We start from the raw sequence: 23566 nt of genomic DNA on the forward strand, positions 1-23566 counted from the left end.
GACGTTCACATAATCACAAAAGGAACATTGACTGCATCCCTGCCATGGCCCACATTGTGGATCAATGCACAAGAAAGTGCTATGTTCCTCCCATCTCACGGATGAGACACCCGAGGCACAGAAAAATCAATTACCTCCCAAGGCACATGGCTGGAAGATGCTGACCTGGACCAGCTCCAAAGACTGAGACGGCAAGAGGTGTTGCCCAACCTCAGGGTAACTGAATGTAAATCCCAGCTCCCTGTGCTCCCAGCTCTCGCCGCTAACCCTGCTCCTCCTTCACAAGTGGGTGTACGGCATCCTGGGGGCTGTGCCCTGTCACCATGTCAGAGTCACTCTTACCAGGCCTTAGCTCCGCGTGCGCGGCGCCCAGGGAGTAACCGCACCAGGAGGCAGGTTAGCAGGACGGGCTTCTGGCCACTGCTTCCCCCTGCTGGGCGGCTGGGCTCAGCAGCCACTTGCTGAGAAGCCCGCCACTGGAGAGAAAGCCCCTGTGGGCAGTTCTGTGAGTAGTCCCTGCTGAGAAGTCACCTCTCCCACTCCTCTCCCCAACGCTGGTCCTTCTCCCACCAGAGAATGGATGGAGGACCTGTGAGCAGATTTCTCAGCATCCCTAAGACAGCCTCACCCAGCTCCCCTGGGGTGGCCTGTGCTGGTCAGGGAGCCCTGGACATGGGCCTCTCCTTCAGCCAGCGGAGGGTTTCCAACTCCGCCCCCCGAGTAGGGAGGGGGACGAGGTCAGTCAAAAACAGAGCCGAGTACCTGGACCTCCAACAACCCTCAGCCCCACCACACACACCTTCCTCTGTGTGTGTGGGTCTGACGTGTACGCAGTGCAAAGGGGACAAGCCTGTCCTTTCACAAAGGTTGTCAACCTCTTCGGGTTCACCGTGGGGAGCTTTCCTGAACCAGACCTGGGAAGCAAGGTACTGCATGTGGGCTTTAGGTGATACAGTGAGCCACTTCTTTCTGCACTATTCAGATCCAGAATTGTTGTGAACTGCTGTCTTCAGTTGGCCGCTGGTTTCAGGCTCCATGGCCTTTAAGCTGCACCAACCAAGGTGCCAGGACATGACACAAAAGTAGTCTGCAGCAGCAGATGAGGGCTGGTGGGGAAGCTTTTTAATTTCCCCCTGAGTCTTTTGGGCGATGAAAACGTTCTCTAGCTCAGTCGTGGTGTGGTGACGTGACTGAATACGTTTGTCAAAACTTAATTATACACTTAAAATGAGGGAATCGTATGTAAATTATACCTCAGGAAAGTTGAGTTGTTTTTTTTTTTAATATCCACTTGAGGGCAATTTCTTCTTTTGTGGGAGGGTGACCGATTCACTTTCCCTGGTTCTGTGTGAATCCCCAGGTAGAAACCTGGTTCAACAATTCCCTGCACCGTCTCTTGCAGTTCCTTCCAGTGGTGATACAGCAGCCTTCGTGGACTGATGTGCTCATTGCCAGCTTCCAGGTAGCAAAGTGCCCCCCAAGACTGGAATGAAATAGACCAAGGACGACCCCTCAGCCCAGGGCTCGTGGCTCTCCACCCCCAGGCAGCGTCCCTTCTCCCCACGGCTCCCCCAGGCAGCTTTCCTATCAGTCAACCTTGTCTCCCTTCCTCCTCCTTGTCTTCCTATCCCAGATGCCCAGTCCTTGACTTCTCTTCCCTCGTCATTCTCTCCCTGGGTAATATCCCATCGAAAGGCCCCAAATATCTTCCAAATGCTGACGACGCACAAGTTCCTATCTCTTACCTTTTCCTCAGACCAAAGATGGTGGGTGTATCTCCAACTGCCAACTGAACACCTTCCTTGCATAATGGGCAACTCAAACTTAACAAGCCCAAAATCAACTCTGGTTTCCCCCCTAAAACCTGTTTCTCCCCAGGTCTCCCCCAGCTCAGCGCCTGGAAACTCCATCCCCTAATTGCCCCTCCCCCAAACCCTCGATTCATCCTTGACTCCTCTTCTTCTCTCTGTCCCGTCTGTTCCATCGGGAAACCCTGACTCTTCTCTCTTCAAAATATATCCAGAGTCCAACTTCCTCTCATCTCATCCATGGCTACTGCCCTGGTCCAAGCCATCAATGTGCACCTGAATTGTTGTGATAACTTTCTAGGTGTCTCACTGGCTCTACCCTTGACCCCTGAAGCCCACCCTGAGCACAGCAGCTAAGGCAGGTGAGTCATCTCTCTGCTCCAATAACTTCCCATCTCCCCGAGCAGAAGATCCAACATTGTTACAAAGACCATTAAGTTCCTTCATGACTTAGCCCCCATCCGTGCCTCATGTCACTACACTCCAGCCCAGTGGCAGTCTGGCTGTTTCCAGACACACCTCGCCTCTTCCTTGCTCAGGGCCTTTGCACCTGCTGTTTGGTTAGCCTGGAAAGCGCTTCGCTCTGATATCTGCATGACTCTCTCCCTACCTTCCTCCACTGTTCGATCACCCTTGCCTTTGACACAGTTCATTAAAAATGTTTCTAGATTCACAACTAGTTGTCTAGTTGTCTTGTCAACCATCACATAAAGCCTAGAGAGGAGGAATTACGTGGTTTTACTGTCTCCACTCTCCATCCTCTTAGTGTCCAGGAACAGAGAAGGCACTTCTCTGTTTAACAGATTTACTAAATGCGATGCCTGTCTATTTTGCACTGACCTCCGCATGTGGGTGGCCCCAGCTCAGAGGTGATGGACTCCCACTCAGGGAGAGTTATCCTCAGCGATGGGTGGTCTGGGTCCCTCCACTCCAGGCCATCCAGCAAGGTACCAGGAGAGTGAGCCCTCTCTTCTTCCCACGCACGTGTTCCTCGCCCCAGTCGTGGTGTCATCCGGCTGCCAGGACGGGCGAGGCAATGGGATTACCACTGCATGACAGGTTAGCCCCGCAGCCCACGGCTCTGAGGGAAAATGACATCTCTGCAGAACTACACGTTCTCAAACACCCGGGCTGCTCTTACATGTCTGTGTGAAACCAGCATCCCCTCCTTTCTGCGCTCCCTCTGTTGATTCCTCCCAACTTCCCCCTTGGGAACCACCACGGAGGCTCAGTGGTGTTGCTCATTTCCCTGCCCAGTTGGACATGGCCACCCACCGCCTTGAGTGTCCCAGGTGACCTTGGTTGGCACCTGGAAATTCTTCTTGGTGATACTGGGCTCCTCATTTACTCTAGACTCAGAGACCCCTGAACCCTCCCATATTGTACTCCAGCTGGACCCTGCAGGCTGAAGACCTGGGGAGGGCTGAGGGAGCCACACTGAGAACCAGTCACCGCCTGAGAACACAGTCCACCTCCAGGAACAGGAACCTCCTAGAAAAGGGAGAAACCGGCTAGGATGGTGAATGGCGAGCACCACTGGAAGACAAGATACCTGCGAACGGCTGCGTGCGCTCAGACTCTTGAGTAGACACCACAGATAATTCTGATTGTTGACTTATGGTTGCTTCCCCTTTCCCTCCTCCCATCTCGCCACCAACGGAGAGGGAGCTACAAGCCAGAATACATTTGAATGGCAAAATAATTTATGCTTAATTAGGGTGCTGGATTTAAAATTAGAAGTTTCGATGCATAATCACATGGATTGTTTAATCTCATTGTTTTGCCACTCATTAGCCCCTCTTCTGAGATGTCTGACACTGGAGTCTTCTCCCTGTTCCTAGACACCCCCTTGCTTCTCTATAAACTACGGCAAATTAATCTTCCTTAAATGCCACCCTGGTCATTTCATAAGCTGCCTCCAAAAAACTTCAGGAGTTGGGCATCATGGCATTTAAACCCCTGGATGCTGACCCATGTCCCCTTCCCACAGCATCACTTCCACTCCTTCTGGCGGCTACACACCCGGCGGTCCCTCCATCGCCCTTTGCTCTCTCTCTTCTCTCCATCTGGGAGGGAATCTTTCTACCTAATAAAATTCTGCCCATTCCTTAAGACTCAATTCAAAAGCCACCTGCCCATGAACTCTCTGGGTACGACAACAAGAAGTCTTCTCCCCACCACCACTACCACCGCTGATGCCCAAGCTGATCCAGTTCCTCATTACCTACTCTTGTCCAGTTGTTCCCAGAACCAGACACCTTGTTCTACAAGCCTTTGTAGCCTGCAACAGGGGCTCACCAAGATGATTCTTTTGGATTAAGGATGAATAAAAGACAGGCTATGTTTCTCCTTAACCTCTTGAGATAGATCAGAGAAGAGTAAGATGTGTGATGCATGCGCTCAGAGCACGAAGCTTCCCCTACTGCAGATGCCACCAAAATTCATGGGCTCTGCATACCATCCACAGATCTTCTAGTCGTCAACTCCCTCACCCATCAACCACACCAGATATTTCTACTTTTCACTGCTGTGTTCAAGCTCTTTACCCCAATCATCTCTCCCACGCCCCAGCAAATGACTTTGACTCTTATTTCAAAGAAAAGACACTGTTAGCTCTCCTCCCTTGCTCTTCTGGACCTGGGGACAACCTTTCCTCTGTCTTTGGGACCTCTGTCCCTTTCTCCTTCCCTCCAGCATCAGGTGTGTTCCTGTTCCCGCTGGAGGCCAGGCCCCCAACTCACTCTGGTGACCAGCTCATCTGCCCCTCATTTATTCCCTTTCCTAAAGTACTGACAATAGTTCTCTCTCTATAAGCTTTTACCTCTTAGAATATAAACATGTTCAGATCTCTGCCATCTCACACAATTACAGGTCTCTCCCTGGGATGGTTAATTTTATGTGTCAACTTGACTGGGCCACAGAGTGTTCAGGTATCTGGTTAAACATTATTTCTAGGTATATGGGTGAGGGTGTTTCCAGAGAAGATTAGCATTTGAATTGGAAGACTGAGTAAAGCCAATGGCCCTCCCCTACGTGGGTGGGCCTTGTCCAATCCACTGAGGACTCAAATAGAACAAGAGGGCAGAGGAAGAGACAATTTGTTCTCTCTGCCTGACTGCTTGTGCTGGGACATTGGTCTTTTCCTTCCCTTGGGCTAGAACTTATATCACTGGTTCTCCTGGTTCTTGGGTCTTTGGACTCAGGCCGGAGCTACCCTACCAACCCTCCTGGGTCTCCAGCTTACAGAGAGGATGGCACTTCTCAGCCTCCACAGTCAAGTAGACCAATTCCTTAGAATAAGTCTAGAGAGCTAGTAAAAGCATTCGAGTATTTCATGGCACTGGCCAGGGAGGCCTCAAGCTTCCTTCTCACAAAACAGATGGTTTTGCCTATGGGTCTTTACTATTTGGAGTCCAGAGCCCAGAGGTCTTTTTCCTTTAACAAGAGGCCCCTGTAAGCGTTTTGCCCAATTGACTTTGTCTTGGATGTATTGGTTCCTTTAGTCATTTTATAATTGAGTCTTGCTAACCTGAAAACCATGCTCTCCTTTTTTACATTTTTATATAAAGTGTATAGAAGCTACATCTATTACGTATTCTATTATAAAAGAAATAGATGCTTATTATAGAAAAAATATAATGTAGATAAGTAAACAGAGTAAAATAAAATACATCCTTCAAATCTTTAAGTAAATAAATACAGGGATTTATTTTTTCACTAATATTGGATAACGACATGCATTCAACTCTGAAACCAGATTTTCACTTAACAATAAGCTGTAAACAAATTTCCATGCCATTAAATATTCTATCATCACATATTTGCATGGCTCTGCAGAACTCCATTGAATCCACGTACCATAATTTATTCAGCCAATTCCCTATTAATTGGATATTTGGGTTATTTCCAACTGGCAGGGGCTCATCAAGTGGTCCCGCCCAAAGAAATAACCCACCACAGAAATGGCTTGCAATCCTCCAAATGATACAAGTTTTTCAGCTTAACAATTTTCAGATCTAGCAACCACGGAGAACTAATTCTGACCTTCTCCTCTGTTATTTTTCACACCCGTACCACACCACTAATCACCGTTGCTTTGCACCTTCTATGAAAGTTCCATCTTTTACGTGTTCCTCAAAGTTTTCTAAACTATTCTTATATTTGAATTCTTGTTTGGGGGGGTACTTTTTCAGCATGCTTACAAAAGTATCATTTTATTGTAGAAAGCACAGATTTTTTAAAAATACTCATTTAGAGATAATCACTGTTAACATTTGGAATCTGTCTTTCCAATCTTTCTCTGAGCATAATTTCATATATACTTTACCAAAAATAAAATCATGCTATAACATTCTGTCCTCTGGTAATTATAAATCTGCCAGAAACGTAAGTAAATACCCCTTTCCCTAAAGTCACCTCAACACACAAAAATGCACATTTTTAAAGCACTGTCAATTTAATATCTGGCTTTAATTTGCATTCTTCTGAATACTAGTGAAGTTTAACATCACTTTAAGAGATTTATTGGCATTTTTATTCTTTTTTGTGCAATGGCTATAAATGTCCTTGGCCCCTGTTGCCATTGGAGACTTGGAGTTGTGCCTATTGAATAGTAAGAAGCCCTTTACTTGTGAAGGTTCAATCCTCTGAAATATTTCTCACAAGTGCTCTTACCATTTTTTTAGGGCTTTTTTATATTTAGAAATTTCAAATTGCTTGTTTGAGCAAATCTATCTTCTTCTAGATTCTGCCTTTGTTTTAATATTCAGGGAGCTCTCTCTCCAATATGATAAAAATATGTGTTTATATTCTCCTTTAGTGGTGATATGATTTTATTTTCATTTTTTTACTTTTTTAATCATCTGGGACTTCTTTTCGTGCATAACACGACAGATTTCACTTTTTGTTTTTCCAGCTGTCCCAACTCCATTTATTGAAAATCCTTCCTTTTCTGGTGAATTAAATGCCACTATTTCATAATCCAAACCTATTTCTTGTTTCTGTTTTTGAGCTTCCTACTCTCTTCCATTGATCTTCCATGGAATCTTTTTCTGCTATCACACTTAGAAGAATTATTGGTGCTCTACCCTGTATTATGCCATCTGATGAGGCAGATTTTCTCCCAACATTCTTCTCTCATTGAATTTCCTTAGCATTGATGTGAATTTATTTTTCCAGGATTCTATCCTCTACACCTTGTCCAATTTTCTAACTTTGCTGGTATATAGAAAAGTTATTAATTTTTTTATTGGGAAGAGCCATAGGCTAGCTTACTGAATATTTTTATAAGTTCTAATTCACATTTTTTCAGTTGATTTGCTTGGATTTTCCAAATAACCATATCATCTGCTGATAATGGCTGTTCATTTTAATTTTTTTTTAATACTTATTGTTCACATTTGTTTTCCTGATTTATCACATTGGCTAAACTTGTTGAAGGGTGTAGAATACTCTTAGAGCTTTCTTGGCCTCGTGCTTCCATCCACCAGAACTTGTACTCATGCGATGCTTCTGCCTCCTGCTAATCTCATATCTTCGACTCTAGGAGCACTTTATTGGTATCTCTGGGAGCAAGAATTAGCCCCTTCTGGATTCATCTGGGGTCTGCCTATCTGAGGGGAGGGTACCCTGTGGTCTCTCTGCTTCCTGGGAAGGGTCAGTCCTCATTGGGCCTGAGTGGGGAAAGGAGGGTCAGAGCTGCCAGGGACCGGGTACGTGGCCTAATTCAGGGATTGCTAGCAAGCTCCTCTGGCTTCAGATCTAAAGCCACCAACTTCAGCTGGCTGTATCAGTCATGAAGCTGACACTCTGGGCCCCATCTGCTTGACGCCGCCTCTCAATTAATTCCAAACTGAGACGTGGAAGACGTAATAAGACGAGGTTAGCTTGCCTGTTTTGTTCTTGACTAGTAAAAAATAATCTCTATTTCAGCAATAAATATGAGGTTGGTTGTTATTTTTAGAAAGATAATCTCTATCATGTAACAAAGTATTTTTTGATATAGTTTACTATAAATTTTAATAAGAAACAGATGTTAGATGTTATAAAATATTATTTTAATATCAGTTGAGATGATCACATTGTTTTGGCATACTATGAGATAAAATATATTAGTAGATGTTTTTTAAAAACTAAACAAATTTGGCAATCCTACAACAAACTCTACTTGGTCATATGTATTATTCTTCTAACACGTTGCTGGATTTGATTTGTTGGTGTTTTACATAGAATTTTTGCAATTATATTTGGAATTGATACCAGTCTAGCTTTGTTTGTTTTTATTGCTGTGATTGCTATTATGTTTGTTATGTTTTATTTTGGCTTTTATTTTGACCTTTTTTTTGCTTTTGTGGACTAAATCAATGTACTGTGGTTTTCTACTTCCTTATTTTGCTTTTGTTTCTTTTTATTTTCCTGAAAAATCACCCATTCCATGAAGACTTTCAGACAAATTAAAATATATTTTCTTGAAGATTTAAAATTCTATTCCTTATCTAGTTACAGTCTCTTTTCCCTTAAGATTATGTATTTGTGCTTATTCTCTTGGATTTTACTCCTTTTGCTAGAGATTTTTTCATGTCTTTTTCCAAAATAATGTTGAATTTTTAAATCATCTTAACTATTTTTTAAATTATTCTATTTCATAATTTTCTAAATTTATTACTTCTCCCTTCTTGCTTTCTTGGTTTTATTTTTATATTACTTTCTCTGTGCTGAGATGAATGCTTAATTCCTTTATCTTCTTTCTTGTTTCATAATAGAAGCATTGAAGGCTGTGAATTTTCTTCTGAGGGTAGCATTGGCCACCTCCCATAAATTTTGTCATGCGGGGCCCTCATTGTCATTTGAAACAATTTCTGATCACTCATTTGATTTCTCCTATAACCTGTGAGTTCTTCACATAAAACTTGCTTTTGTTTGTTTTTAATATCAAAATGCTTTGATGATTTTTGCTTCTCTGAGGATATTACTATATTTTCTTTTTATTCACTTGCCATCAGAGAATATAAATACATTCATTGGAAATTTATTAATATTTTCCATATGACCTTGGATATGAACATGTGTCCGTACAACACGGACATTTGAAAAATCTGTATGTTGTTGATTTACATGCTACAAAGTGCCATATGTATCTGCTACATCCATGTGTTTATTATACAGTAGTGGACAGCACATCTATCCTTCCCAAGACATGGGGCAATTTCCTACTGATTTCTGTCCAGTTGTATCTTGGTCAAGAAGTGGATTTTGTTGTTGTTGTTGTTGTTGTTGTTGTTTACACCGTTATCCAACAGCAAGTCTCTTGCCCATTTTTCTACTGGGCTGCCTGCCTTTTCCTAATTGATTTGTAGGAGTTCTCTTTTCAGTGGGCTTGTGGATACCCAGACTACTAAGAGTGAGCTTCCCACAACTGACAAGTCACTGAGGGGAAAATCAGAATGACTGGAAAATCGTGGGGACACCAAATATCACTGAAACCAGGTGTTCATTGGGTGACAGGCTGACCTTTGCACATGGGGTCTGCAAGGTGAGCTAAGGGACCCTCCACCCTGGGGCAGTCTCCACGGAGCCTGCTGAGGTTCGCAGTGGAAGGTCTTGCTCATCACCTGTCTGGGGCACTCCTCCACCCATCCTACACCTCCCCCAAATCAGGTCTTTTTTAGGTTTCAGAGTTTGAAGAAACTCTCTTCAAAAGCTCCTCTGATATATCTGTCTGGTAGCTGTTTCAGTTGCTTTTTTCTTTGAAACAGTCTATTTTTATCTTTTTTATATTACAAAGTATAAGATATATACAGAGAACGTCACACACACACACACACATACAACTGTTCAATAAATCATCACTAACACCCCCATAACCACCAGCCAGTTCAAGAAGTAAAACATGAACTGAAATTTCCCAACTTCTCGCTCTTCTCTCTGCTAGAAAGGCAATCACCATCCCGACTTCGATCCCTGTAGTTTATTTTCACCCGTTTTTTAATCTTTAAGTAAGTGATGTCATATGGAATTCACTCTTTTGTGTCAGGCAACTTTCATCTATTCAACACTATGTTTGTGAGAGTCAAGCATTGTTGCAGGTGACTGCAGTACATTCCCTTCATCACTACATCTTTTCCGTTGCAGGAACACCGTTTACCTATCCATTCTACTGTTAATGGACAGCTTGATTGTTTCTAGTTTGAGGCATTATGAACAATGCTGCTATGAATATTCCTGACATGCCTGTTGGTGGGAATGTGCACACATCTCTGTTCAGCATTTACCTGGGAGGGAGATATTTTTGTAACTAGATGTGCGTCCCTTCAACTTGAGTAAATAATCCCAATTTTCCAAAGTGTTTTTACCAGTTTATGCCCTAGTACGTTTTGGAAATCCACATTGCTCAAAGTCATCAAAATTAAGTTGTAGGCATTTTGGTGGCACTGTAGCAGTATTTCAGAGGGGCTTTAATTTGTGTTTTTTGGTCGACTAATGAGAATAAGACCCTTGCATTTATGTATTGTTATTTGGATATCCTGTTTTGTGGAGTATCCACTCAAGTCTCTTCTCCATTTTTCTACTTGGTTGTCTCCCTTTTTGTAATTGATTTGTAGGAATTCATTATCCAAAGATGAGCACTTTGTGTATTTTACATTTTGCAAATATCTTTCCCCATTTTTTTGGCAAGAGATGATGTCTGCAAACTATTTTCCAAGTCCTTTCATGACTGAAGATCTCTTTCTAATTCCCCAGAATCACATGAACATTCGACTGGCTGAGAATGAAGTTCTTGGGTTACAGTATTTTCCCCCCAAAACTTTGTGGGCTTTATTCTGCTGCTTCATGCCACCTTATTATATGAAGAAAACTGCTACCAATTAGGTAATGTGGCTTTTCTACTGTGAACTTATAAGAGTTGTTCCTTTATCCTTGAAATAACAAATGTCATCAGAATATGTACAAGCATGTTTCTATTTTTCAAAGAATCTCTTGAAGAATACTTTAAAGACAATTCTTAAGTTTTAAAAGTGCTTAAAAAGTTTTAATTTGGAGAGAAGACATTCTTCAGCTCAGGAAACTTATCATAGCCCAATTTTGTTGCAGGCTACCCTAATAAAACAGCATAAACAGGGTGGCTTAAAAAATAAATTTATTTCCCACAGTTCTGGAGGCTGGGAAGTCCAAGATCAAGGTGCTGACAGAGTAGGTTTCATTCTGAGGCCTCTGCTTTTGGCTTGTAGGCGGCCACCATCTCTCTGGTGCTCACGTGGCCTTCCTTCTGTGTGCCTGGGGAGAGGGCTCTCTAGTGACTCTTTTATAAGGACACCAATTTTATCAGATCAGCCCCATCTCCCCACTTATGACCTCATTTAACCCAAACCACCTCCTTAAAGGCTCTGTCTCCACCAGAGTCACATAGGGGTTTAGGGCTTCCACATGTGAATTGGATAGGAGACATAATTCAGTCCACAGCAGAACTTATTTTGTATTATTGCCTTGTTTACATGTTATATTCTCTCTGCTCCTGTTTCTACTCTGCTCCTATTTCTCTGCTCCTATATAACAAATTTCCTGAATTTGTCCTCAATGTTACTTTTCTTTATGTGTATCTTTCTGTCCCTTTTATATTCTGAGTATGAGAAATTTTCTCTGTCCAGTCTTTTAAATCACTGACTTGATTTTCTGCAATCTCCAATCACTGTGTCAATTTCATTTTAAAACTTGAAGTAATGGTTCTCATCTCAGAGCAATCTTCCTTGATCTGCTATCGTTCCTTTTCCATGGACATAATGTTCATCTAGATTCTCAGTGGTGCCATGAATCAGAGGTTTTCTTAAATTTTCTCCTGTTTCTTGCAGCAGCTCTGTTTCATAAAGAGATGTTTGCTCTGATGACTCAAAATAATCCATCCTTTTGCGGTTTTGAATGAGAGTTCATGTGAACTTATCCTTGAATCAGGAAGCAGAGAAGGAGAGAGGGAAGAATGAGGTCCATGGCTTTCTTAAAACGTAGTTCAGGTGGTGGATTAATTATGTATTATTTCATAACAAATTACCCTCAAAACCTAATTTGTTATGAAATAATACATAATTAACCTAAAAAGCAACAAGCACTTTTAATTTTTCAGTTTCTGTGGATCAGGAATGCAACCATGGCTCAGGTGGGTGCTTGAGACTCAAAACCTCTCATGAGGTTACAGTCATGTCAAGACTCAACTAGGCTGACGGTTCCCCTGCCGGGCCCCCTCAGTGACTGTCAGCAGCCTCAGAATATCCACTTTCAAGGTCACTCACCTGGGTCCCTCCCACGGTGCTGCCTCATCACATGGAAGCTGGCTTGCTCCGGGATGAGCAATTTGAGAGGGAGAGAAAGAGCATCCAGAACAGAAACCACAGTCTTTTTTAAACCTAATCTCCAGAGTGACAACCCATCCCCTCTGCTGTACCATATTCAGTAGACGCAAGACACCAAGTCCGCCCTCAAGGGGAGGGGATGACACAGGGCATGAAGATCAGGCGCAGGTCAGTAGGGCCATCACCAAGGCCACCCACCACAGTTGGGTAGATCATGGACTGTGTGTATCTAAGATTAAACATTTTCAGAACCAGACTAAGAGAAGAGACAGAGTTTAACCTTACAGACATGGCACTTTTCTATAACAGGTTTTGTGTAGATTTGGAAAGAATTAGTCACAAACACAGCCAGGAGCTTTACCACTGAGCAGAGTGTTTCTTTCCAGGTTTTTGTTTGTCTTGTCTTGTCGTTTAATATATAACCCTCTGGAATGGGTGATGTGATGCTCCTTTCTGAAACATGAATAACTGGAAGTGGGAGGCCATCAGGAGCAGGTGTGACATGAGATGCTGATGTTCTACAAGTACCGCGGGGCTTCGGGCCCTTCCCTAACCTGCCAAAGAGGCAAGATCCACCCCACACCCACCCCAGGGTGCCTCTCCTACTCACACCCACGGTGAGCTGGTCAGCCCTTCCCCAGTCTTGCCTGCCCTTTTTCTCCCAGGAATTCCTCAACACTTTTGTCTTGGTGATGCACTCCACCCTTAAGTTCAACCAGACACACACCCTCTCCATTATTCTCCATTTCCTTTATTTCCAAGATTATCTAAGATGGGAGGAGTTAAAACTTGAAAGCAGATTACAAACTATGCTTCTTCATCCTTGAAGCAGTCAAGGTCAGACAAGGGGTACACAGTCTGCTTTGCTCCATCAGGTTGACTTTAACTTTTAACTCTCAGAAGGCAAACTTTCCACCTTAAAATATCGTGCCTGGTGGGTGCTGCCCTGTCTCCTCCAGCCAATGGCCGTGATCCCCGTAATTAGCTCTCTTGTTCTTAAAAACCCATTAACCCTGGTGGTCTGGGCTCAGCACAGTGTCTTGATTAGGGGAACACCTCCAGCAATCCAAGATTATTTCAAAGCAGTTGTCTCTCTTTCTTTATCCAATTCCCACATACATCACAGTGGCTCCCAGGCCTTTTCTCTGAAAGTCCTCCAAATATTCCTGGTCCCTGCCTTAGCCCTTGTACCTCTTTTCTTCCCTCCCATGCCTTCCCCATCTTTTTTCATAAGACTGCATCTTAAAAAAAGAGCAAAATAGAAAAGAAGGAAGAGGAAGAAACTGACTAAGACAGGGAAGATTCAGGCCCAGTGGGGGTTTGAACAAGAAGCATGGCCACACAGTTCTAAAGAGCACAGTTAAACTGCCTGCGTTTGCATCTTAGCTCTGCCACTTAGCAACTGTGTGACCACCAGGAAATTGTTTCACTACTCAGTTTCCCCATCTGCTAAGAAATGATAATGGTAGCACCTACCTCGCAGGATTATTGAGAGAAATAAGTTTATATAGGCAACGTCTTTAGAAGAGTGCCTGATGTACAACAGGACCTATGTAATCAGTACACAGTATATGGTATATACTATATACACTATATACTGCAGTATATAGTATACTGTATTCTCAGTACATCAAGAAGTGCCTGGCATATATGAGTGCTCAAAAAGTGTTTATGGGGGAGGGGGGTAAATTAGGAATTTGGGATCAACAGACACACTCTACTAAATATAAAACAGATAAACAACAAGGACCTACTATATAACATAGGGAACTATATTCAATATCTTGTAATAACTTATTATGGAAAAGAATCTGAAAAAGGATAGAAACAGATATATATATATATGTATAACTGAATCACTTTGCCATACGCCTGAAACATTTTAAACCAACTATACTTCAATAAAAAAGTAATATTAATTAATTAGCTTAATTAAATTTTGCTTTAAAAAGTGTTTATTGAGGGAAACTCATTTGTTTGTTATTTTGTCTTTGATTGTTATACTAATGGCAAATGTCCGCATCATATAACTTCATCCTTGTGTCATCATAAATCATGCACCTAACAGAAAGAAAAAAAAGGCAAGAGTTGTAAAGGGCTTTTATCACATCTAGTTAGTGCCCACATGCCATCACGTTGTTTCAAGCCTCCAAGGACACAAAGGAAATGAAAATGGCCCCTGTTTTCTGGGTGCACGAATTGCTGCCCATAAAGACCACGTAATAATGCCCCTTCACAAAGCGGCTCCCCACAGCCCGGTAGGTGGATGGGCAAGCCCATCCCCGCCACACAACAGTGAATACATTCACACAAATGTCTCGGTTGAAAGCATCAAGCCTGAAAAGTTATGAGGAACTCCTTAAAAAGATTTAGAGAAATCTTCCCAGGTGAAAAGCTTCTGCCCATAGGAAAGCATCTGTGTTGCTGGAGCTGGGAGGTGGGAGAGCCTGGCTGCGGGAACAGGAGAGAGGAGGGAAGGGCCAGAGCTGGGTGGAAACACCACGGCCCCAGGTCAGCCTGAGCTGGCAGTTCCACAGCTGGACTGGATGGTGAGATTTGAGCCAAGAGCACTCAGGCGCTGACCTACAGGGAAACGTGTGTTGAAGGAACAGCTCTCCAGGACCTCATGATCTAACAGGAGCATTTAGTCTCAAAGAAGCCGTAAGTCTCAGGAGCGGACCCACTTCACAGCGGAATTATGCTATGGTCACTTGGAGTAAACCTGGATATGCCTGGTGCTTGTCCCTGACCTGAGGCCACAATGGGGCCTGCATATTTGGGACTGACCATTTCTCCCAGACCATGACCCTCCATTGGCAGCAGACTCACTGATTTTCATCCTAATCTGGGGCTGAGACTAAATGAGACCCACACTGCATCCTTTTATCCATCAGGCATTGTTACCTTAATGCAAAATAGTTTAAAACCAAGAGTTTTGGTAGAGAAAAAGTTCCAAGGCTGATGGTCTCTGAAGGCATGCTCCTGGGCTCTTCACAGCTATACCAGGCTTATCGGAGGCAAACTGCATGATGCAAAAAATTCTAGATAATGTTTATGCTTTTCTATGTGAATCTGTTACTGGTCCTCATCTAAACATATTTGTAAACATTTGATGTAAATCACGTACAATGTATCACTGAAAATCCATGAGTTATGGTACACTCTGACAATTATTTAAACACCCAAGAAGAACAATGAAGCGACCTTTATCTGATTCAGAGAAAGCCAGGATCCCTCTGCTACTGATTGCTTAAATATATTCCGTACCTTTCAAGGACAGTCAGTGCAGGAGAAAGTCAAATACAAGATTTCCAAGAACTTGAGGGGGACGTACTGGTGCTGGGTCCCTTCCTCCTCAGATGATGGTTCATCTTGGGGGAGACTGAGACAAGGTGGGCAGTAGGGGGTCCCATGAACTAATCAAAAAGGAAAGACAGAGAAATAGAGATCACAAGGTTTCACAACGAAATAAAGAAATTCATGTTGCCTTAAATATAATTTGTGTTAGTTACATTTCAATTCCTAATTTATACATAGCAGGGTTGATAAAGAATTACATTATAACAAAATTAGCCAGAATAATTAGCATAGTATATGTGCTCCTGATTAAACACCCAGCAGATAGCTTGGTAATTAAGATCAGTGAGTGCCATATTTTGAGGCTTTGTCATCTTATTATCTGCCTAACAAGTGTCTCAGCTTTACCTCCCTTCTGATTTCAAGTTTGATAGCAATCTCTAATAATTCTCAGTTTATTTCTTTAAATTACCTTACCCAAATTCCGATCACATTCCTGTGGTCACTGCCCTGCATCTCTTTGTATTCACACAAATGCGCTGGTGTCCAATTTCTTTCTACATGCAAGGCATCTAATGCTACAAAGATCTGTGCTTGGAAATTCAGGTTCAAAATCTCTTTCAAAACCCATCATTCTTTGACTGAAGAAAGAAGCAGAGGCCAATCACATGGTCTGCAAGTTAGTCAAACATCTGAATACAGCTCCACAGAGTTCATACCTCCTTCCTAGGCAGAGCCCCATTGCCAGCGATTCCAAGTATGGCTCCATCAGGGTCCATCTGCAGCCCCTCAAGTGGCCCTGGCTGCTTGCTCACTGATGGCCCTAGCCCGTGATGCCACTGCTCCTCTACTCAGGGAGTCTGGGGTCACCTACTGTCCTTGCAACATGCAGTGAGATTTTGTCATGGAAGGCAAGAGTTCAATTACCGAAGAACAGAAGGCTTGGGGAATTGACTCACATTCTTTGTTTCAGGCTGAGTCATGTCTGCTGCATCTCTTTATTTATTTATTTATTTATTTATTTATTTATTTATTTATTTATTTGACATACAATAAACTGCATATATCTGAAGTGTACAATTTGATGCTTTTTTTCTTATTAGTAATGTATATATGGCAATCCCAATCACCCAGTTCATTGCCCCCCAACCCCCCCTCCGTGCTTTCCCCACTTGGTGTCCATATGTTTGTTCTCTACATCTGTGTCTCTATTTCTGCCCTGCAAACCAGTTGATTTGTACCATTTTTCTATAGTCCACATATATGTGTTAATATACGATATTTGTTTTTCTCTTTCTGACTCACTTCACTCTGTTTGACAGTCTCTAGGTCCATCCATGTCTCTACAAATGCCCCAATTTCATTCCTTTTTACAGCTGAGTAGTATTCCATTCTATATATGTTCTGCATCTTCTTTATCCATTCATCTGTTGATGGACATATAGGTTGCTTCCATGCCCTGGCTATTGTAAATAGTGCTGCAATGAACATTGGAGTGCATGTGTCTTTTTGAATTATGGTGTTCTCTAGGTATATGCCCAGTAGTGGGATTGCTGGGTCATATGGTAGCTCTATTTTTAGTTTTTCAAGGACCCTCCATACTGTTCTCCATAGTGGCTGTATCAATTTACATTCCCACCAACAGTGCAAGAGCATTCCCTTTTCTCCATACCCTCTCCAGCATTTACTGTTTGTAAATTTTCTGAAATGCTGCATCTCTTTAAACCAAAAGCAGAATGTGTGCATGATTTTAAAGGCAGAGTGGACACACTACCTACATCAACCAGGAATACTTTCAGCTGCAAGTCACAGAAAACACATGAAGAGTACTTAAGGAATAAAGACAAGAATTCTGGCAGTTGGCAGCCTGGAGCTGGGGCAAAAGTTCAGAAATGTCATCAAGGACCCATCTGTCTCGTCCCCTCTTTCTGTTCCACTCACCTGAGTATGTTGAGCCTTCATCTCATGTCTGTCACCTTATGGCTATAATACAGCTGCCACAGCTCCACACATCATGTCCACGTTCAAGGAAAGAAGAAAGGGAAAGGAAGGAAGTGCCAGCCGCTACTTCCCCTTTCAATCAGGAAAGCAAAAAATTTCCCAGATGCACCAGGGCAGACCATGCCTGCCCTCACTGGCCAGAACTGGGTTGCAAGGGATGCTGAGATGTAGAGCAGCTAGCAAGGAGACAAGGGCAGAAGTGACTGATGTAGATCAACATGATTCATCCACAGGGGCCAGGCACATTGTCACAACAAAGAAAACCCAGGCTCTCTTAGGTAAGAAGAAGGAAAACTGATATTGGGTTGTAACTCCAGGGCTGGCTCCTCAAATACAGATGCAGAAATGTCAGGAAAAGCATCGGTGTATGGAACAGAAGCTGCAAAATCATGCAGAGTTGCTGAGAGGATAGTATTATTCAGAGTTCTCCAGAGAAGCAGAACCAAGAGGATGTGTGTGTACATATATATATAGTGTTAAAATAAAGATGTATATGATTTATTTTAAGAAATCAACTCACACAGTTGTGGCAACCAGCAAGTCCAAGCCTGCAGTGTAGGCCAGCAGGCTGGAGACCCTGGAAGCATTGCAGTTCTAGTCCAAAGGCCGTCTGCCAGCTGTACTCCTTCTTGCTTGGGGGACATCAGACTTTGTTCTATGAAGACCTTCAACTGATTGGATGTGGCCCACCCACATTATGGAGGGTCATCAGCTTTACTTGAAGTCCACCAACTTAAACATCATCATCTCATCCAAAAAAAAATAAAACCTTCACAGGAGCATCCAGAATATGTTTGACCAAGTATCTGGATAGCTTGGCCCAGCCAGGTTAACACATAAGTGTAACCATCACACAGGGAGACAAGACAAAGTAAGACAGGGAAGAGGCAGCAAGATTGGGACACAAGCTGAAGAGGGCTCTATAAAAGCTACATAAATGTATGTATAAAAAACTGAATCACTTTGCTGTGCACCAATATCTAACACAACATTATAAACCAACTATACTTCCATTTTAAAATTATTTTTTAGTTTTTCTAATTTTAAATATTAAAAAAATAAAGCTATGTGAAGGAAGAGAAGAGATGTCGTGGAAGGGTACAAACTTGCAACCAAACTTGCAATAAGTCCTGGAGATCTAACACAGAGTACAGTGTCTATAGACAACAATAATGCATTATGAACATCAAACTTTCTAAGAGACTAAGAAAACTTAATTATCCCTACCACAAAAAAGAAGTCATAATTCTGCAACATGATAGAGGTGTTAGCTAACACGACAATGGCAGTCATATTACCATACATAAATGCATCAAATCAACGTGATGTGCACCTCAAACTTACACTGTGTTATACGTTCAATACATTTTGATTTTAATATATCCAAAAATTAATTTTTAAGCTAAATGGCACAGCCTAGACCCCTCAGATCATCACAGCATACAGGCGCCGCTGGAGCAGCTGTGTTTGTGCCCAGGTTCACGTGGGGAGATACGGGGCCACTAGAGACAGAGGTTATGGAAAAAAAGTCCTCTACCTCGCAGGAATGCATAGAAACCCACATCAATGCATTGCACTTCCACGGGGCATGGAATTGGGTGCTTTAAGCCAAAGTCAGCAACCTTAAGTACAGAAGCTACCGCTAATACTTACGTTAGTTTCTTGTGTTCACTTACGTGATGCTTTTGTCTTCTTAAGACCAGCCAGTCCATCCTGAATTTGGAAACCAAAGATTTCCCTGCATTCTCCTCCATTTCAAGGCATGTGCTATTTATAGTCAACCAGACTCTCCTTTCAGATGAAGTGAAGAATTCCTGGTGTAGAACGTTACAAAATATTGCTTTCACCACAACAGAGATTGCAAGCCCAGTCTCGGGAAAAGGATTTTAAAGATGTTGATCAGCAGTACCTACCAGAGCGTTCTTTTTAAAACGTGTCCTCTCGGCTTCTCCCACTCACAAACGGGTCTGCTGCCCCTGTCTCTAGAATAATCCTTAACGGAGGGCTTGGGAAGATTAACTCCCATCTCCCTGTGAGGAAGGGGGTGGGGAGGACTACTGGCGGGTGGTGTCCCCAGGGCTGTAACTGGAGCCACGTTTCTTCTATTTATAGACACACTCACAGCCCTCTCCACACAGCTGCTGACTTTGGACTCAGTTGAGAAGAGCAGTTTGGTCAACACACAAACGACATCACAATGTCCATCTCTGCTTGCCTTCCCGATTACCCGGTCAACTCCGATTTCGTAAAGAGATTAAAGGCAGCCCTGGACGCCAGGGATGAAGTGAAAGTGAGGGATTTGATCTGCACTGAAGTTCGGCACGTAGACGCTGTGATAGAATTGGCCAACGACGACTGGATGAAGGACCCCTCGGCCCAGCTGCCCTCCGGGGTGCTCCTAGGTAACCGCGATGAATCCGCTGCTTCCCCATCGTGTGCGCATGTGAGGGGTGGGCATTCGGGGATGGAAGGGGAAATGGTTGAAACAGGCAAATGATACATGCCCAGCTCTATGATTCTTATTTATATACATACACATGTGCTGCATATACTGTATATATATGTACTAGTATATCTGTGTGTATATATATACATAGCATATATCATAGTCTATATCTATACATATATATTTACTATGTATATACAAAGTGTATATGTATATACATAGCATATATACACATATACATACATATAGTGTGTATATACATATGTGTGTATATACATACTGTATGTATGTATACTATGCTATATAGATATATACTATGCTATGTACTGTGTATATACATACACACATATATACATACAGTATATATGTGTGTGTTACAGAGGCAACAATTAAAGCACAATACAAAAAATTTAAAAAGAGAAAAATTAAACCGTGCCACCACCATCCCAACATAGTGCCTCTTTTCATGTCTCCACTGCTCTCCCGAGCCAGTCTATTTGCATGCGTACGTTTCCTCTGCTTATAACCATGTGGTAGATACAATTCTGTGTTCTGTTCTGTTCCGTTGAGTTAATATACCTAAAGTATTTTCCATGTTGCTACATGTCTTCTAAATTTCAATCACCTATTGAGGTGAGTAATCACCAAATACTTAAACCAAATGCCTATGAGGGGGGACTATGTGTTTACATTTTTACTACTATCAATAATTCTGTAATTAGTGTCTTTATTAGCATTCATATGCTTTTGTCTTATTCAAGGTTCTGTCCTTAGGATAAATTCTTAGGCGCAATATTATTGGGGCAAGGAAAAGAAATTTTCCAAATTGTTTTCTGAAAGTATTTCTATTCCTTCTGACAGTGAGTGTATGTGTCACATCACACCCTGAACGTTCCGGGTGATTTATACTCATATTTAAATCTCCAAGTTAGTAAGTGCACCCTGGGCATTCTCCACTGCGGCTCACCACCCTCTTTTTTGCTGCTCAGGACCAAGTCTCATCCGTAGGATTTGAGTTTTCTTTGCAGACCTTTTACATGTGGGTCCTTATATAGTCAGGTCCTTAGGCAATACCTCATTTCTTTATACCTTTTTGGTCATCTTGTAGGTCTCCTTCACATAATGTATCTATAATCCCATTGTCATATTTGCTGAAAATATTTTCTCTGAGCTGAGATAAACTTTTCATTGTGTCATGCTGCTTTCTAGCTTGTCAGATGTGCCCTCTGCCATGTTAGTCTTGACTCCTAAGGGATATTCAGGGCTCCCCTCCCCTCAGTAGACACACTCCTTCCCAACATATGCGTGTGCGTGCACACACGTGTACCTTTGCACACACACATACACACACATATACACAAATACGTGCTCACACATCCAGGAAGGGCACCAACAGGGAATGCGGCTGGGACATTGGTGCTGGCGAGTGGAGCTTTAATGTGATGGATGGAAAGATCAGAGCGTGGACGTCCAAGGGGGCGACCATCCCTGTGCTCCCCCGTGGTTTGTGGGCACTCCCAGCTGCCTCTCCCTGGGGGTGTAAGCCAGCTGCAGAAGGCTTTAGGGAGAAACTGGCACCTGTTTCTTCTTTTCCTTGGTTTTCCTAATATTTGGGGCCCCGACCAGGGGGAGGGCCCAGGAGCCATGAGCCCAGAGAGCACCATGCCTCTGTCTGGACCTTAGCTCTGCCTGGAAGGGCAGGGGTCCTCCCCGAGACAGCACGTGGGAAACACGTCAATCCAGGAGCCTGCACGCGGGTGCAGAGGGGACTTTGAAATTCTAACCTGAGCTTTGGCCAGGAGTGTTGGCCTCTGCATTTTACATGTGCCCTTCACACCCACCCTGCCCCCTGCCCCGTGCCCGCCCATGAGGTGACCTCATGAACCGCATCATCCTGGCTGGTGCCCTCTGACCCCCATTGGGTGTAGCTAACGCAAGGTGCTGCAAGGAGCAGGGAGGGCAGGGTATTCGCCCTGGGGACCCCTCCCTGCCAGATTGCCGCTGCAGTTTGACTTCATCATTGGGCTGAAGTCTCGGCTCCTGATTCGCAGCTCTGACCTCCCAGCTTGCCCCTTCACACCCAGGGAGGGGGACTAGCACCATGGCTCTGGGGACCCCAGTTGGCTTCCCTGAGCCCTGCCCGCCTTTGCTACGCCCTTGAGTTGCGCCATCTGCTTTCTGCTGGGATTCTGACTGGAGTAAGTGCCCGCTCGTCACAGCCCATTTTACAAACCCATTCTAGCAGGTTGGGGATTTGCGTGTTTGGAGTCCCTGAGCGAAAATATCATTTCTTGTCCTTTAACAGCAGCCCTAATCTGTTCTTTAGATTCATTTATTAAATATCATAAGTGTTTTCACAGTAGGACACGTCGTCAGTGCTACACATTAATGTAAACTACAGGTAACCTCTTACTATTTTAAATGAACTACGTGAAAAGCTAACGATGTGATAATAGTTTCTTTCAGTGTTAACATTTTTTTATTAATCCAAAATAAAAGTCTAGCCTTCCCAACAAAAATTAAAATAAAATATCATTTCTTTTCACATTACTAATTACCCAGCACCATCTTTACTGTCCCCACCACTTTGCTAAACACTTGAAACCAATGAAATTTGTGTTAAGAGAGTCCCATTCCCTCCCATGATGAACCTACGAGGGTGAGTCAAAAATTATCCGCACTCTGGCTGTAGAATTTATAGACATTTTAATATAACTGCAGTGTAGGTAATTTTTGACTCACCCTTGTGCATGCTCTAAATCATATCCATATATACTGCTCCCTGCCGAATGGTGCAGTTTGGAAAGGCAAGAAGAGGTCAATTCTGCTGATATATTTATTGTAAGGACTTGGGCTTGTTCAGGTTGTTTTCGTTTCAGGGTGATGGTAACTGAATGATGAAGCGTGTGACCTTAGGGCACATCCTGTAACCAGTGATTTTATTGCAGGGGAAGTAGGCTGGACTTGAACCCTGTTGTAGAGATGCAGCACTCTCACACCTGCGCTGGGGGTGCTGCCACTCTGGCTAACGTGTGAGAGTAGGATTTGCAGGAAACAAGAAAGGCTAGGAAACAGGATCTAGTTAGGAGGGGATTGAAGGCAGTCGCCCAGGTGAGAGATGACAGGGTCTAAGCCGAGAGAGTGGGGTAGACACAGAGATAAGTGACAAAGCTGAGAAATGCTGGGGAGGGCGTAGGGGTGAGTAGAGGGCAGTGCCACCAGTCTACGCAGAAATCAGAGGGATCTGTCATTGTGACAATGTTTGAGCCTTCACTGTGAGCCTGGGAGTAACAAGGGGAGAATAGAAACAGGAATAACACACAGGACTGCCTCCCAGGAGTTCAGAGCCCAGCCCGTGTCATCACAAGTGGGCTATCAGGCGCCTCAAGAAGCCTTGGAGTGAGACTTTCCAGAGGGAAGCTTGGGCTCTGCCACCAACGAGCTGTGTGACCTCAGGGAAGTCACTTTCCCTCTCTGAGCCAGTGCCTTTACTTATTAACTAGTGCATGAGACTTGATTAGTGCTTCCCAAGCAGAGGGCCCTGAGCAAAGCTCCATGATGGAGTGCACTTGGGAAATGATCCCTGGAGAACCATACTCTCAGAGAATACACCAGGGCAGGTTAATGGTCTCTGTGGCTTCACCACCAGGGGGAATGGTGGTTTGCAGATGCTG

General features: G+C 43.4%; 1 protein-coding gene and 1 long non-coding RNA gene across 4 annotated transcripts in view; one reads left to right on the forward strand and one right to left on the reverse strand.

Moving 5' to 3' along the window:
• Positions 1-10939: 10939 nt before the first annotated feature.
• LOC130858969 (uncharacterized) lies at positions 10940-19488 on the reverse strand. 3 transcript variants are annotated; one of them, XR_009055147.1, is made up of 4 exons: positions 19360-19488; positions 19123-19260; positions 15416-15564; positions 10940-11743 (listed from the first exon to the last, which is right to left on the reverse strand). It is a non-coding gene; the product is annotated as an uncharacterized LOC130858969 (long non-coding RNA). The 3 variants fall into 3 exon arrangements; XR_009055146.1 differs by lacking the exon at positions 10940-11743 and adding an exon at positions 14095-14209; XR_009055148.1 differs by lacking the exon at positions 10940-11743 and adding an exon at positions 14222-15170.
• A 92-nt stretch (positions 19489-19580) lies between these two features.
• The window catches only part of ASB18 (ankyrin repeat and SOCS box containing 18), a 59713-nt gene continuing 55727 nt past the window's right edge, over positions 19581-23566 (forward strand). Inside the window, exon 1 of the mRNA XM_057746732.1 lies at positions 19581-19848. Coding sequence (XP_057602715.1) covers positions 19644-19848 — 205 coding nt within the window. The 5' untranslated portion in view covers positions 19581-19643. The remainder of the gene's footprint in view (positions 19849-23566) is intronic.

The sequence above is a fragment of the Hippopotamus amphibius genome, chromosome 8 (genome assembly GCF_030028045.1).
Source record: "Hippopotamus amphibius kiboko isolate mHipAmp2 chromosome 8, mHipAmp2.hap2, whole genome shotgun sequence".
Classification (NCBI taxonomy): domain Eukaryota; kingdom Metazoa; phylum Chordata; class Mammalia; order Artiodactyla; family Hippopotamidae; genus Hippopotamus; species Hippopotamus amphibius.